The sequence below is a fragment of the Martes martes genome, assembly GCF_963455335.1.
Source record: "Martes martes genome assembly, chromosome: 14".
NCBI lineage: Eukaryota > Metazoa > Chordata > Mammalia > Carnivora > Mustelidae > Martes > Martes martes.
In genome coordinates, this window is record NC_137902.1 from 38,199,427 (window position 1) to 38,216,316 (window position 16,890).

A 16,890-nucleotide genomic window follows, 5' to 3' on the forward strand; every position below is an offset into this window, starting at 1 on the left:
AGAAGAGAGTGCCTTTCCCCCCCACCCGCTACGGATCAGTTGACCAGAAGAGGCAAGCATTCCCCCAGAATTCTTCCTTATGATTAGCGTGATTGCAATGGCCTGTTTTCCACCAACCAGTGCAGCTAAGATTACAGGACTCCTCTGGGCTGGGTTGGAGGAAGAAAAACCAAGTTTGGAAAATTCCGAATGGCAACACTAATTTCAAACTCTTGGCTGCTACATTTGAATACATGTCTTTATTAGGAAAATTGTAAGTGGATATACATCTTTTCATTGATATGACTTCAAAGTAGAAATGGTTGTTTCTCAAAAGGAGTTGTTATTTGTTATTTAAAAAAAAAAAAAAAAAGCACACTGCATACAGGAAGCTGCCTTCTCCTGGACCATTTTCACATTATCTGGGAGATGTATTTAAACGACACAAAATACAGTATTCATCACATTTAACACTGAACCCATCACTGCCTGGAGACTGAGACGCCAGCGAGGTTACGGACCCACAAGTAGCTTGGGAGGTTTTTTTTTTCAACTTGGCCGTGTCAGTGGTCTGCTTATGGGACTTGAAGGTTTCTAGGGAGCACTTCCCAGGGATGGGGATCCCTTGGAATGGGTCAGGGAGGATGTGTACAGGGACCCCATAATTCTCATCCTGCTGTGGAAGGGTGCACCCCTTGGGGCAGGGGCTTGGAGGGCTGATAAATTCCCTGCCCAGAGCCCATGGCTATAGCATCAGGCAGCAGTCAGAAAAGGAAGGTGAAATCGGATCCAATAAAAATTCTTAGGAGTTCTCTGGGCTTCACACAGGGGGGACTGCAACCTTCTGCTATTCAGGCCGTCTGCTCCAAGCTGAGCCTCCTTGCTCAGGAGGGCAGGCCCACACTCAGAAGGCCCCTCCTGAGCCTCCTCGCTGGGGTCTCAGCGCCTAAGCAGGGCTGGACGAAGAACAGTACACACGACACATGGCGCAGATTTGGATATAAACACACAGCACTTGGGCGAGTCCCGTCCCCAGCCCGGCCCCACAGCTGCCCGGGTCCTGATGCAAAGGCTGGCAGGGGGAGGACTGTCCTGGGGGTTACAAGGAGCCCAAGGGAAGATCAGGTCGAGCAGCACTGGACAAGGAGGGACAGCCGGGGACCCGCAATCCATGGATGCACTTGACTTGTACTTTTAAAGCAAAAGGGGATCAAGAGAGCCTTTTCCTTTGCAAATAGACTATTTAAATGCATATTTGCTTTCAAGAGGCCGTCTTTGTTCAGGAGCAGAGTGCAAGGAGGGCAATTGTTAGGCAGATAACTTTTCCTGCAGTTTCTACTCTTATCTATTTTTCCCTCTTTTGAGGAGAAAGGAATGATTCTTTTTTTGACTGTAGTCAAGATTTAGAGCCTTGTTTTTCTGGGAGCAAGAGATTTAATGGTTCTGGTTCATGGATTCCAGGGGAGGACGGTTCCAAATTTTCCATGAGCGTTTTAAATTATATTGGATTACTTAAGAAAATGCCCATCCCACTGAAAATTCGATCATTTCACCTATAGTATAGTTCAGGAGACCTGCAGTGATGGCTTAATTTCAGAAGAGGGTCCTGAGATCAGTTCTTTATTCCTTATAGTTAATAAAGGCCCCTGTACTCTATTTTATTCAATATAACATAACTGACTTGAAGATACACGTTTTTTGTTTGGCTGGTGGACTGGCTTTCTACCTTGAAGATCCTATATAAAGGAATATTTATGGAAATGCTTTAAACACGTTACTGACAACCCAAAGATGATTATATCTTAAAACATCTACAATTCAAGATTATTTTATTATAATATACTTTCTGTAGAGTATTTACAGTGTCCTATCGATGGATACATTTCCCGGTTTCAGCCTTCTATTTTTCTTTCTTAATTTAAAAATCTTCCCTGGGCTATTTAACCAAAGGGGCAAAGTATTCATGAGACGAAATATAAAAGACAATAAGCAAAAACCCCTCAAATGCCTAATGTTCAAAAAGTGGTATTTTAAAACTGCTTAATGCAACTTTACAAACTGGTTTCAGTAAAGGGAAACCCTTTACATGTCAAGGTTTTAACCTACTTTCCCAAATGTCCCCTTTTCTAGGAGGAATGCCCTGCTGGACATTCTGGAAGCACAAGGCAATTCCAGCGGCCAGGGCCAGAGGCCACTTTACAAGGGAGCCGCTGATGGGATTGCCAAGTGGGGAAAAAGATGAGGTTAGATTTTAACTGGGAAAGAATCTTCCTGTCCAGGATTCATTATTCTGTGGATCAGGTTTTCAAAAACCAAAAAAGAGTTGAGGATTCTTTTCATGTGACGGCCAAAAGAATCACGCTCTTGGCGCCACGGAGACAAAACTCTCTGTGGTTCTGAGATACTCACACCTGTGGAAGCATGGAGGGAGGGCTGGCGTCCTCACAGGTCAGCCCAGCTAAAAACCGAATTCCCTTGGGCTCCGTGGATCCATCCTGGGTTTGCAGTCCATGGAGAAACCCAGGCTGTCCACCCGAGAGGCTCACGGCCCTAATCAGAAACCTGGTTAAAAGATGTCTCCTGACTCTGAGCCTTTGCATACGAGGAGCTGACAGTGCATGCAGCGAGGACATTGGCTTTGAACAAGAACACAGGGTTGGACAACAGACGGTATTCCGAACAAGACACAGATGTGCACAGTGTTTTCAGAACATGGTAACACAAGACATTTTGATTTGCTTCTTGGTGCCCAGTTTAAATGAAAGCTTTGATCTTGAGAGAGTCTTTTTCCGGGGTGATGGAGACAGTCTTGGATACACATGACGATGGATGAGAGAGACAGTGATGAGAAGAACGTGATGGGATGTAGAGAAGAGCTCAGGATGAGGGGCGTGTCTCCCCCTACCCCAGCCTCACACTCCTGCCTGCCTCGGCTGGGGGAAGCTCTGTGATGCTCACTGAAGGGGAAGACCCCAGGCCTCACTCCAGGGAAGGGTGAGGCTTCTGCCTGGCCCTCTAAACCCAGCCCTCCTCTACCCCCTGCACAAGGGCAGCCTTCACTAGGGTTTGCCCAGGCTGGTGGGCTCTGATACTTCCTGGTGGCTCTCCATCCTAGGACAGGGTGATTGGGGGTCCCAGCCTGCACAGCTCAGGGAGTTACAACACTCAGGAACCTCGGGCCAGGTGAGGGGCTCCATGGGGAAGATACCGTAAGATAGCAAGTAAAGTAATGGCCTTAGTCTAAGTTCCTATCTGTCACCAGTGACATTGGATAATCAAACTAAATGAAGAGTAAACACCATATATTTTGCTACATAATCAAATGGTGAAAATAAGGCAAACTGTGCAGAATGAAGCCCTTGGAAATGCACTGGGCCCTGCCTGGGTGCAGGGGAGCCGCTGCGGGCTCTTCCTAACACTGCTTTCAGACCCGGGCTCCTACTGTAAGGTTTCCTCAGGCGTCTGACCCCACCTGCGCCTCTCACATCTTGAACCTCCTGTTAACAAGAACAGAGGGAGACACCATTAAGGCGGGTTCCCACAGCGGCCAGGCTGCATGCCTGAGACGCCAAGCCCCCCGCGGCGGTGGCGGGGCCCCCAACTCCTGACTTCCAAATCGGCGGCTTTCCGAGGCCCTGGGAAGGGGGAGGGTAGGGAGAGAGGCAGCTGGTGGGGGGGTTGCTGAAGCGGAGGGAGGGGTGGAAGTTGGGAAGTGAAGACAGAGGGCGCGGCCAGCATGGGGCACAGCGGATGAATAAGGGCGCATGGACAGACAACACGGCACAGTGGTCACACGACAGGGCAGGCAGGCACCCTGCCCGAGCCCAGCACACATGGAGGGCTGCCAGCACCCTCGCCTGAGTGTGGCCCCAACACACACCCAGCCTGGAGGAGGCTGCCTGCTCCTCCGAGGCCTTGGCACCATCAACCACCTCCATCGACACCCCAGCCCTGCCGACTGGCCCCGGGGTCTCTGGGCCAGCACCGCGCGAGTGCCCTGAGAGAGCACGGCCTAGTTTCAACCCACAATGGAATGGAGGCCGGCTCTTCACTCTTCCAGGACACTGGGTTGCCTTGTCAGGTAGCATGAGGGCCCAAGGCCAATGGAGTCATAGAAGGACAGTCTGGAGCTTGTTTGCTTTTCTTAATGTGGGGCCAGCTGTCTTAGTCCCCACGGCAAACCCCCCTGCCCACCACGGCTAGATGGTGAGTAGGTCTCTGTGGTGTACAGGTTGGACCTGCCACCCCTCTCTGGGCACAGAGATGTGCTAATCCTGCTGGATCAAGAATGGAGAGCCTGGGACCTCAGGTGTGACCGGCTCTAAGACGCTTATGTAAGAGGTGGGCTACTCCAGCCAAGGTTCCCCGACCAGGCCCATTGCTGGCTTCCACATAAGACTGCGGCCCGGGGCAGACCAGCAAACTGCCCAATGCCTTCCGAGGCGGAGAGGGTGGAGAGGGGGTGGGCTCCCCACATGCCCGAGAGCAGGTCTGCTGACCCTAGGGCTGGCCAGAGGGGTGCAGGCTGAGAGTCGGCTGGATAAAAGGGACGGCGATGGGGACTAAAAGGTCTTTGGCTGCAGCATCCTGGCAGGACACTTCCCTGATGGAAACAAGGAATGCCACATGCTCTGCGCTGCTGTCACAGAGGACGGCACTAAAGCAGAAGGGAACACAGTGCTCCAGGTTGAGTGGGACACGCAGGGACCTGGGATTTTCTTCTCCTCATTCCATCTGTTCTGACCTCCAACCACTTCATCTTTCTGTGTCCACATGCTGAATTACGTACGACCAAGGGCCTGGGGTGCAGGCTGAGTGTTTATGAGGGACAGGAGGACAGGGAGAACAGTGCAGATATCCGAGGTGTCCTTTCTCAAAGTATTACTGAAATCAGGGCCTTGCTCTCCCATGGGATCCCCCTCCTTCTGGTCCAAATTAAAGAGACTTGGCAAGAAATCTTAGACATCAATCTGTGGGTGGTATGAGGAAAGTTCTAGAACTTTCTAGAACACCATGTTCACTTGAAGCAGATATTTCCCATAAGTGAGGGCTGCGGCAGCTGTGTCCTGGAACCTAATCGCACAGGGTCACAGAGCCTCACCCAGCAGGAGGTGGGTGGGAGAAACAGGCCTTTCACACAGTTCCTCCACATTGGGGACCCGTTTAAAGAATCTGTAAAGTGAATTGCCGGGCCAAGAGGCTCCCTGAGAAGTATTTCCACAGCTGCTCCCTGGGAATGTGGAGCTCCCACCCACCTTCCGCACCTGGCGTGCAGAAAGCACCCCTGCTCGGAGGTAAAGCCACTCTCACAGCCTTGGGAGGGGCTGCCAGACGAATCCCACCCCGCGCATCAGAGGGGTGGACGGCCAGGCAGCAGGCACTTGGGAAAAAAGTCAGTGAGCACCTGCAAAAGGCACGGCCACAGGTGCCCCACGAAGGTGGTGACGGGTGGCACTGGCCGTGGTCAAGGGGAGGGCAGGAGGTGCATGTCCCTTGCTGGCCGAGGCTCCCGCTGCTGGGCTAGTCACGGCTCCGTGCAGGGCAGGGCAGGGCAGCCCCACCCTGGCCTCAGCAGGAAGACAGATCTCGAATGTGTGGAGCCATGTGGGCTCCAGAGCAGTCACTGGCCCTTCAGAGAGAGTGAGTGGAGGGCGGGGTGGGAGGCTGGGCAGCCCAGGGCAGTGCTGGAGAGACCCTGGGCCACGCTAGACAGAGTCGCGAGCACAGTCTCCTCCTCACCCCAGACCGCCGCCCCAGTCTCTGCACAACTACTTTCTTCATAACTTAGCAGACCAGGAAGGGCCTGAAAATGCACATAAATACAGGGGCCAGTCAGGCCACAGGAGCACCGCTCCTCCATGGAGGTCTGAGCCCCCGCTTGGAAGGCAGGGGGTCTGCCCTGGAGGAGGGTTAGAGCAAATTTACAAAGCGCCGGGGGGAGACAAGAGCAGCGTGCACTGCGGTCCATCTCGAAGTGGCAGATAACTAGTTTTTCCTTTTCTGAGCAGCCTTTCTCTTCTTCTGTCGCTTCTTTTTTCCTATCTTTTCTTTTTTCCCCATTTTTTCTTCTCTGCGCCCCCTTAGATAAAATCAGTAGAACTATTAATGATGTTGAAATACACAGGGGTCTGTTTCAGTCTGCACAATCTCTAACACTTCCCTGGGTGTCTGTTTAACTCTGGCTTCAGTCTTAGGGCTGGAGCCCCCTGGGCAAAGCACCGTCCATCAGTACTTCATTAAAATAAATCGGACATTTTCCCCAATTCAAAGAAAAATGTTAGCTGGCCTTCCAGAACACCTGGGAACTGGTTACAGCCTATAGCTGTGGGCCGAGGGGCCAGCCTGGCCCTGCCTCCAGCTACTGCCTGAGGCTTACAACCCTGAACGGCATTCACATCTGAAAGGGTGCGAAGGACGCCATCCGGGCCAGGCTGGACTTGGCCTTCTAACTCACCTCAATCCCATCTCCTCTGGCCTCATTCCTTTTTCAGTACAGAGCTGAACTCTGCTGTCCCTACAGAAAATACCTGCATTTCAGACTGAATCACGCTTTGCATTCAGGCAGCCATCCAGGAGAGGAGAAAGAAGGTGGGCCTGATCCCACTTCTCCTTTCTGGATGCCTGGGGACACCCCCTGGGAATGACTGGGATTGTTCTGGAGGGCAAGGGAGAGAGCTGGTTAGCAGAATTCGATTAGAGCAACTGGCTCATGATTGTCACATTAAAATGATTCAAGCTGAATGGTATTTAATGATTTATGGGGTAAGCCACCTGTTCCTGTGAAAGCTATTAACCATGGCCTAGAATTATGGGATTTTTACATGGGCAAATGGGAAAGCTGGATATTATGAGAGTTGAGTCTCTGGAGATTACGTGGGGGATGTTAGGAGAACCAAGGAAGAGGAGGAAAGGGAAGAGGAATTAGTGCGTCAAATGTTATTCTTCAGAAAACTGGCACTGCTGTTTCCATTGGGTTAAAAAAAAAAAAAAAAAAAGAAGGCACAAAAACTTGAGTTGCAGCTCTCGTGTGCTCCTGAGCGAGGCCCACGCTCATAAGTGAAGTCGGCAGGAGGGACCTAAGGCACCTACCCAGCAGGCCACCTTAACCTCCATCAACTTCCATCAACTCCACAAATGCATCTGAGCCCCGTGTCTAACAGCTGATGGATTTTACTTCCGGTAAATAAATTCCCACGTCCAGTAGGATGTCGGTACCATGAAACAATTAGCATTTTATTGCTAGTGCATATAATGTCACATTTGATACAATTTTAGTACAAGTGAAAAAATACACTGTGGCTAACATTAAAAAGCTGTAATCACATTTATAGATCATATATATTTCTTTACAAATTGCCAGTGGGTCAAGAGAATAGAGAAATGTAACCTACTGACCGTCATATGGCTCCACTTCAAATATATGAATTGTTCGACTATAAATATATTCTGAAATACATTTGTTTTCTAAAGAAACATAAAAAAATGTGCACAAAAAATATATAAAAAATGCCTTGCAAAAAGTTACAAATACCACCAGGCCCATCTGTGGATCGCATTTATGCAGGGAAATGTCACCTTGCCAACGTTTCTGCCTGGAAACCGAAACCCTGCCGTGGTTTCAGGAGGAGGGGTTCGTGGCAAGAGGCTCATTTCTTCATTTATTTTGTTTGCTTCTGATTGCAGAGCCCTCACAGTGTGCAGAGCCTCTCCGTGGCTTATAAAAGCCTCAGAGGCGATCACAGAAACCGAATTCCTCAAAATAAGTTCACAGATTGAAAACTGCATTTGATTCTGCAAAGACTGGCCTTTTGAGGGAAGGTGGAGACATGATCTCCAGCAACCCACCCCAGGAGAGGGCCAGCCCCATTGCGGAGAAGGCCAGAGAAGATTCTCACAGAGGGCCTGAGGGGTGGTGCGGGGGAGGGCCAAGGGAGGAGGGGGCTGCAGGGCAGCGCCCTGGCAATCACCCTCCTCCCCACTGAGCATGTACAGAAATGAGAAGCCGAAGCAAGAGGAAGCATGTTACTGGAGGCAGGGAGAGGCCTGGGAATGGCCGGGAGGGGGTCTCTGAGCACAGTCCCCAGTGACAGGAGCTTCTACATGGAGCCTACAGAGCCAATCATGGAGCCTGAAAGAGGAGGTGGATGTGGTGGCCGCTGCCTAGCACTGGCCAGTATCTGAGTCACCTGCGGTGGGGGGGGGGTGTCATTCCAGAGGGGCACCCCCTGCGGAGGCCACCCTCCGCCTTCCTCCAAGCCTGGGAGTCTGGAGGAAGGATGCTTTTCTGAGCTCCATGCTTGGCCATCACCTGACTGTGCCCAGAGGCCCTGGGGGCAAGGAAGAAACGCTCCAAAGCAAAACCAAATACAGATCTTGAAGAAATCACTGATTTAAAAAAAAAAAAAAGATAATGGGAATGATGAGGGTTGTGATGATTGGGAGAGAGCGGGCAGTGGGAAATGCTGTTGGGACAACATGATTTCTTAGAAAAACCCCAGTTATAAAACAGCCAATGCACGAGGGTCTGGGGCACAGGTGAACAGAAGCTGCAGGATCGTACCAGACGCTCTAAATGCGGTTCTACATGCTGGGCAGACCTCAAGCCCATTCCCAGGTCCGTGCTCTGCCCCCCAGGCACACCTGGGCCTCCCCATCCAGGCCCTCCGCCCCCACACCTCTCCCTCCATCTGCCGTACGGTGTTAGCTTTCCTCAATTGGTCTAGCGGAAAGTCCTTTCTGGCTGATGTGCTTACTTGTTTAAAGCTTTCTCCAGGTACTCCTGAATCCACTTCAGTTTCGGGTCAATGCACACTTGTCTGTTGTTGTTCTTCAGCCTCGCCCTGCCAGGACGGAAGAGGCAACAGTATGAGGCTGAGCGGAAGGGGGCTCGTCGTGACCTGGGCATTGGCTCATTGCCCGCGTCAGGGCCCCCACGAGCACCGGGACCTCCTTGGCAGGCTCGGGTTCAGGAGGAACTCAAGGTGGGGAATCCCGTCCCTAGCAGCGGACCGAGTCCCCCGGCAGATACGGGAAGGTGGAACGTGCCTTCACAGGGGAGTCCGGGGGGAGCACACGCCAGGGAACATGTGAGTTGGCCTTGGGAGGACACGGAGGGGCTAGGCAGGTGGAATACAGAGGGAGGGAAGCAAGAGCAAAGGCATCAAAGGGGGTATGTGCACTGAGGGCGTGGAGGAGGGTGGGCTGCCCGAGAAGCAGGTGGCTGGATGTCAGGGCAAAAGAGTAGGGTTTTCTCTGCAAGATTACGGGGACTGAGGCTGGAGACGGACAAAGGCAGACTTTTATTTGGATGGATCATCTTGAAAGTACATGGGAGACTGATTTAAGAGTAAGTCCGGAATTAGGAGATTTGAAAAGAGGGATTGCAATAGTTTGGGGAAGAGATGTGACAGAGCATGAGGGAGGGACAGTGCGGGTGGGGGGGGTGTGACAGGATAGTGGGGGAAGGACAGTAAGGGTGGGGGTGACAGGACAGTGGGGGAGGGACAGCACAGGTCGGGGGTGACAGAACAGAGAGGGAGGAATTGTGTGGATGGAGAGTGACAAGACAGTGAGGGAGGGACAGTGGGGGTGGGGCATGACAGGACATGAGGGAGGGACTGTGTGGATGGTGGGTGACAGGACAGTGGGAGAGGGACAGCTCAGGTCGGGGAGGGACTGTGCGTGTAGGGGGTGACAGGGCAGTGGAGAGGGACAGTGAGGATGGTGGGGTGAGAGGACAGTGAGGGAAGTACAGTGCGGGTGGAGGGTGACAGGACAGTGAGGGAGGGACTATGCAGGTGAAGGGAAGGATAGTGGAGGTAATTTGCCAGAAAGTGGTTTCCAGAGAGATTTTACAAGTTTACTGAATGCTCTGTGGTTGCATTTGCTTTTTAAAAATTCACAGGGCACCTTCCTCCACTTCTCGGCTCCACTCACACCTCCCCACCAGGCACCTCCTGGGGGCAGACTGGACTTCTCTCTCTGGGTCCCCCTCCATAGAGCCTTGGATACCAGTAACCTCAAGCAGCCTGAGGACACCCCTGCCCAGCCACTCATGGGTGTGTGAGGACAACTCAGGCTGGCACAGTGGCTTGGGGATACCCATGGGAATCCTACAGCCTGCCTGTGAAGTGACTGACACAGGTGATTCTGTGTCTGCCCAGGCCTGCTTCTTTCACTTTGAGGTGCATTCCTAGCAAGTGTCCCGGCGCAATGCAAACTGCAAAGCAGGTCTATGGGGCTCAATTCCACATCTGACAAAACACCTCTCAAAGGAGAGAGTATTTGTAAGCAAAGTCAGTGAAAAAACATTCATCTTCCAGTGGCCTAAAACATTCTGTAAGCGACAAACACATTCAAGGCAGCCAAGGCTGGCAAAAAAAAAAAAAAAAAAAAAAAGACAAAATCAAACGTCCAAACAGTTGGTATTAGGGAGAAAGGCTTCATTTTCACCTTCAAATTGCAGGTTTCATCCCACTGCTGTGGCCCCAGCCCATTCTCAGCGCTGGGAATTTTCAGGAGGTAAGGTTCCCACCAGAGACCCTGAGCCCCAGCACCCCTGCGTCTAGACCCCTGACCACACTCGCTAGGGGCAAGCAGGGGTGCACTCGAGCACGTGAGAGCCAAGCAGTGAGCGGCTGTGCGAGGCTCCCTCACTGAACCCCACCCAGCTTCCTGTACCTGGCGAGAGGTTTTCATGTGTTCTCTGGGGGTGATTTTCATTTGTCTCGTTTCCCACACGAATGACAGCAAACACAAGCGGTTGCCATCAACACCAGCAAAAACAAAAACTCGTGTGTTGTGTTCGAGACAAAGCAGTTAAGTGAGCTGAAAGTTTGAGTTTTACCCAACGGTTAAAGACCACTTAACCTGAACTGGGGTCTTGTGAGATTCTGCTATGTGAGAAAGGAAGGATCTAGAACACCAAAGTCTGGGAACTGGCAGGACAGACACCTGTGACCTGCAGAGGGCTGGTTCATTTACTGGACTTCAGCAGAAACTCCTCGTTTCTAGTCTGAAGGCATCCCTCCCTCTCCTGTGCTAAAGGAGGAAATTTGGGGAAAAAAGAGGCAAGAACAAGTTGGAGCGCAGCAGGGTGCCAAGGGTAAGAGTGGCTTTTGAAACTCTGGTGCAGTGGCATACCCAAAGGCCTCCTGGTCATCACAGCTGCCTCTAATTATGCCAAGTTCAAGGCCAGCCGCTCAGCATGTGTTGATTCTCTAGCTTTGACAAGTTTGGAGTTAGGAGCTACTATGCCCACTAGACGCAACCCTCCTGAAGCTGATGTTCACACTTACACGATCTGAAGGGCACAGTTCGGAGTGTTGAGGATTTTGAGATGCTTGACGTTGGCTCTGGCAACGTGGCTCTCAAAGAATCGGCAAGGACATCTGTAGCTCAGGCTGACCGGTTTCCCTAGAAGAGGTAGTGAAAACAGGGCGGTTTGTTACGATCCTGCCGGACTGTGGGGATATAAGCATGTGTGGGTCCACGGCTGAGGGGTAAGGTGGAGGAATTATGCTTAGGATCAAGAGCCATGGGACTAGTTACTGGGGCATCCTTGCTAAGAGCTCTTGGGCCGTACAGTGAGCCCCGGGGGGGGGGGGAAGGAGAGGGGGCAGGCCCAGCTTCCATAGGACCACAGGGCAAATGGCCCTGCAGAGTAGAGTGCTGGACTCTAGGGGCCTGGGAAATTAAAAGCAGCTCCTTGCTCAGGCATCTTAAGATCAAGTATATTAATCCCAGGACAGAACTGTTTCAGTCCGAGGTAACTGGGGTTCCCAGGTAATCTCTGCAAAGTAAACTCCTCCAGGGCCAACTAAGAAAGCCCTCCATACTCAGGGAAGGAGGAGGGGGAAGCAGGAGGCTCCTGGCTCCCTCTGGTTCCAGGAGCCACTGCAGCTCCTCAGGGGAATGCTGCCCTCCCCCTCCTGCAATCTTCTCCCCTCTCATTCACCTTAAACCCAGGCAACCACAAAAGAATCCTGGCAGGCTTTCTACCTGGGAGTCCCCAGAGGGCAGGCCAAGCCCCCTCCTCCTCCAACCCAGCACTCCCCTGAAGGCAGGACGATTACCAGGGCTGGAGTCAGAGGTGGCTTTCATTGTGCAGAGATGCTAGAGCTTCCTGGGTTATGTTACCTCTTTGTTTGCCAATTCACCAATTTGCAAAATGCCATAATTGACACTCATTAGTTTAAATAAGCAAAGGGCTCCTGCAGAACCCACCACTCACCCTCTAAGTCTAGGATTGCAAGCCTTAGGGGGGGTTGGGATCTTCGTGGTTTTTTTTTTTCCCCTGCAGATTTTATCCAAGCCCTACTTAATACCCCAAATTATTTGAATTTGTGGATCCTTTCATCAGGGATTAAATGTATGTCTGAGAATACTTAGTCCAGAGATTTAAAAAAAAAAAAAAAGGATTGCTCTTTACAGAGCTCCCAGAGGCCTCCTGCTGGTCCTGAAGTTCTGCATTTCAGGCAAGAGAGCTGGGGGAGCTTCGAGAAACCTTGTGAGTAAGGGACTTCTTCATTTTTCTCAAGGCTGCATTCAGCTGAGAGATGGCAGAGCCTGCAAAGGGCAGCCTATTTGGCCAACAAGTCAGGGAAAAAAGTAGACCACCAGCCCTCTAGAATCAAACGTGGTTCCCTAAAAACTGGTAAGGAAAGAGCCTGGCTTCATGGTGCTCAGACTTGGGGTACGGGGTACTGGAGAGCACCTGGAGCAGCCTTTGCTGTATACTTAAGTGACTCCAGAAAGTCTCTGCTGGGGTCTGGCCTTCAGCCAGGGCACCCAGTCCCTGCAGGGGAAGCTCCTACTATCCTGCCCATACTGCCCTGGAACCAGATCGCCTGAGAAAGGGACCCCGGGGCTAAGGGCTGGGTGGACAGGGTAAAGGAAAAGTCGGAAGTCTCCCCTCTGAGTGTCCCACCTCCAGTCTCCCTGGAATTCTCCTGGGTCCTCCTGGGCCGAGTAGGGACTGGAGCCCTGGGCTTGGGCAGTGACACAGGAGGGGTCCCAAGCCTAGAGCAGCAGCGAGCTGAAAGGTATACAGTGTGAGTGCTGCAGCTGGTGGGGGGTGCTGCTCTCCCAGAGGTGGGTAGGGAAGCTAGTCTGGGTCGGCTAACCAAGCAGCAGTGGAGATCAGGCCAGAAATCAGAGCTGATTCTGAGCTCAAAACACAGGCTTTCTCTTTTCTTTCCCCCCCTCTACCCCCTGGGATTATCCATTTCCTTCAAAGGCAATTCGTATTCCTGCTCCCAGGACCCAGTTAGTTGCCTGTCAAGTGGGGACTTTCAACAGGTTTTTTAAAGTGACAGAGCACCAACGGCTCTTACTAAAAGCAGTGCTATGTCCACCTGTGTCCTCTCCAGCTTTTTGTCAATATTACTAACTTTCCCAACTGATTTGGAGGTGACTCAGTGTGTAGGTGATTCGCCTAGATGTTACCAGATCGTAAGTGGTGAACTTGGCTCTGTTCAAGAGCAGTTCCAAGCGAACCTTCCACTCTAACACAGAAAGGAGCCCTGGCCACCTTCTCCAGTGAGGTCTCAGAATGGAGTTCACCCTAGATTTAACTACTGAAAGCCCAGGGCAACCAGGGCCCCAGCTGCTTGGCTGAGGTCAGCCAGTGGAGGGAGGGCGGGAACCCGAGCCTGACCCTGGAAACAAGGGTGTCTCCAAGGTCAGCTTTGTTCACAGGCTCCAGAAGGTCAAAAAGTACATTCTAGCCTATGAATGCAAGGAGAAGCCGACCAGCCTCCAGCCTGGGACCCTGTCCTGGACACTTGGCTGCCAAGAGGGCAACTCAGAGAGGCAAGCAACCAACCCTTCCCAGGGTCAGGATGACTCTGTTAATGAGACTCCCACTCCCTCTGTGCTCCTTCCAGGTCAGCTGTGCCTAGGACTCAATACCCTGAGTGGGTCTTGGCATTCCCAACCTTTCTGCAGCTCCCCAGGGAAGGGGGGCAGCACCATCTCTCTACAGAGGTGCCCAATGACAGCTCTACTCTCACCAGCCACTCAAATGTTAATGCTCAAACCAGTGTCCCCCATGACCTTGGGGGTCAGTGTGGAGAGTCAGCCTCACATACTTTTTCAGCTAGGCGGTAAAATCCAGATTGCCTTCCACTCAGTCCCTCTGCAGCTCTGCCCAGCAACTTGCTACATTCCCCCTACCCCCAGACTCCAAGCTTGAACTCACCACCCTGAGATCAAGACCGGAGCTCAGATCAAGAGTCTGACACTTAACCAACGGAGCCGGAGCCACCCAGGTGCCCCTTAACTTGCTACACTTTAAAAAAACACTCCCCAGGCAGTCAGTTGTGAACCCCTGGGAGTTCGGGCTCTGCTTCCACACTCGCTCACCTTACCCTCACCTCACCCACCTGGCTTCTAGTCCACTGCCAGGATGCAGAAGAGGGTCTGCAGCTGGAACCCAGCCTAGAGCTGTGGGGGCTCAGGCCCTGCCTGGACCGTGGCTGCCCCAAGAGCACTCCCAGCGTCCTTCAGCCCTTTGCAGGGTTTGTTGGCAACTTCGCAGCCAAGAAAGGACAGCGTGGCCTGGCTAACGTGGCTTGTTTTGTGTGTTTAAACACAACAATTTATTTTGGTTTGCAGCAGTGGTGTCCTGTGACAGGACAGCCAGATTTCTCTTAAGCTTCAGAAGGGACAAAAAAAAGGGGCTCCCCCTCTCCCAGTGAAACAGGACACCACCTTTCCCAGTGGCCTAAGGCCTTGGCGATTGAACTCGGCTGCGCGCTCCTTCCGAGGTAAGAGCAATGGCTTGGCCGGTGACAAAGGCGCCAGGCTGCAGGTGTGTTTGGGGGGCAGGGGAGGGGATGAGCGACCCCGGCGGCCCCTGGGTTTCTCTTCGGTGACCCCGGCAAGAGGCCAGGAAGCAGGCTGGACGCGCGCCCGGGTTCGTTCGCGTCGCTGCGGACCGCGGGGCTGTGCAGAAGCGCGGCGGGCGGGTGGTGCAAACCCGACAGCTGCTCCGTTTGGCTCGCCCGCGAAGCCTCGCTCGGGTGGGTGCGGAGAGAGGACCAGCCTCGCATGGAGGGGACGCGGCGCAGCAGCCCCTGACCGCGCCGCCACCGCCCGCGCGTCGCGATGAGAGACAGACTTGGCGAAGCGCTCTCTCGCACACGCGTCTCCCGCGCCCGGCGCCGCGGGGCCTCCCGAGTCCCTTCCCCTCGAGAAACCGAGCCGCGCGCTGGAGATCACCAGCTGGGCAAGGTTGGACGCGCCACCCCCGGGGCCCGCGGCTGCCGACTCCGCTCTGCTTCCCCGCGCTCCCGGAGCTCTCCCGGCCAGGGAACCCTGCCCGACCCTGTGCTGCCGCTGCCCCGCGTCCCGGACCCGAGTCCCGAGGCGGAGTGCGAAGCTTCGGCGCGGGTGGTGCTGCTGCGCTTTGAGCGCCGCACCCCGAGGGAGCGCGCCCCAAGAAGGGGGCTGCCTCGACCTCCCCGGTGCAAAGCGGCGCGAACTGGGTCCGTTCGGGACAGCGCGGGCGCAGGCAGAGGAGCCGCGGTCCCGCAAGGAGCCTGGCGCCTACGCCTCCGCCGCGGAGCGCACTCACCGTCGCTGAGGCACAGCGCAACCAGCACGATGGCCAGCACGACGACGACCTTGGCATTCATGGCACCGGCGCGCGGCGGGCGGACTCAGGCGGGACGCAGAGCGAACGCGGTGGCGGAGAGTGAAAGTGCGGCGGCGGGAGGCGCGCGCCGGGCACTTTAGAGGCGAGAGCGGGGCGGGGCGGGGTGGGGCGGGGCGCGCGGCGAGGGGCGGGCCTGGAGCGGCAGCCGGGCGGCGGCGGGGGGCTGGGGCGCGCGTCCCCCTCCCACACGGCCGCCCCTCCTGTCCCCTCCCCGCCCCCTCCGAGCCCGGTGTGCCCCCGGCGCTGCGGTGCGCTCTGGCCTCTGACCTCCTCTGGTTCCGCGGGGCCTTGCTCTGTCAGGCTCGACCTGCAAGGAGGCAACCCAGCCGGGCCGTGAGCGGGGCTCAAGGCTAGGTATTGTCCCCACTTAGCAGGTGGACAGATGGAGTCCCAGAGGCGGGAAGCGAATGAGGACCAATGATAAGCAAGACGGTGTGTGCCGGCTAGGCCTGAGGTAGCAAGGGCGAGCGTCCCGTTTTTGGAGTCTAGAACCTGGAGGTGGCCACCGGCCCAGGATCGCTGCGCTGCGTCCCCGCGAGCTTGACCCAAGGGAGGGAGACCAGTCTGCAGAAGGAGCGAATCCCATCCCAAGCCGATGCCATCACTTAGTAGCCAAGCCTCAGTTTTCTCACCTGTAAAACTGCGAATCTAAAATAGAACGCCGTGTTGCCCAGAGGAAACAAAAGCAGTCCACTCTGGGGCTCCGTGAATTTAACCTGGATTCTAAGTAGGCGTGAATGTACTTGGCTCGCTGTGCCTTTGTTCTCTCAACTGAAATGGGCTGACCACAGTCCCCAGCCTGCCGAGAGTAAGTGGGGGAAATGTTTGGACTCCTCTCTCCACCGTGAAGTGCTCACCATTGAATCCCGCACATAGTACTTAATAAATGGAAGCTAGAAAAAATTTTTAAACTTCATCATTTTCTCCGTCTCCCAATGAATGTCTTGCGCGACCCAAAGTGTTGAGAGAACTCCCCCTCTTTCCCTCGACAGTACTCCTGGCATCGGCCCTCCTGGTCCACAAAAAGAGTCGTGCCCGGGCGGTGTCTGAACTCTTGGCAGGCGGTGCCCCAACCTGGACACCCGGAGACGGCTTCAGCTAGCAGGGATGGGTGCAGGCAGGCGGCCCAGGAGGCGCAGGGTTGAGAGGAGCACGCGTTGAGGCCTCACTGGTGACCACAGGATGCTCCAGCTACCTCCTCTTGCCCTTACTCCCTAGTAGTGTGGATTCTGTACCTGGCCCCATCCAAGGAG

General features: G+C 53.9%; 1 protein-coding gene across 3 annotated transcripts; it reads right to left on the minus strand.

Moving 5' to 3' along the window:
• Positions 1-220: 220 nt before the first annotated feature.
• On the minus strand, positions 221-15,689 carry CXCL12 (C-X-C motif chemokine ligand 12). 3 transcript variants are annotated; one of them, XM_080822589.1, is made up of 4 exons: positions 15,557-15,689; positions 11,277-11,394; positions 8,733-8,819; positions 221-3,476 (listed from the first exon to the last, which is right to left on the minus strand). In XM_080822589.1, exons 1-4 carry the CDS (start codon positions 15,615-15,617, stop codon positions 3,461-3,463), a joined length of 282 nt encoding a protein of 93 aa, XP_080678715.1. In that variant the 5' UTR covers positions 15,618-15,689; the 3' UTR covers positions 221-3,460. The 3 variants fall into 3 exon arrangements, with proteins under 3 accessions (XP_080678715.1, XP_080678714.1, XP_080678716.1); XM_080822588.1 differs by lacking the exon at positions 221-3,476 and adding an exon at positions 5,872-6,058; XM_080822590.1 differs by lacking the exon at positions 221-3,476 and having other exon boundaries at positions 7,186-8,819.
• Between the last annotated feature and the right edge of the window lie 1,201 nt (positions 15,690-16,890).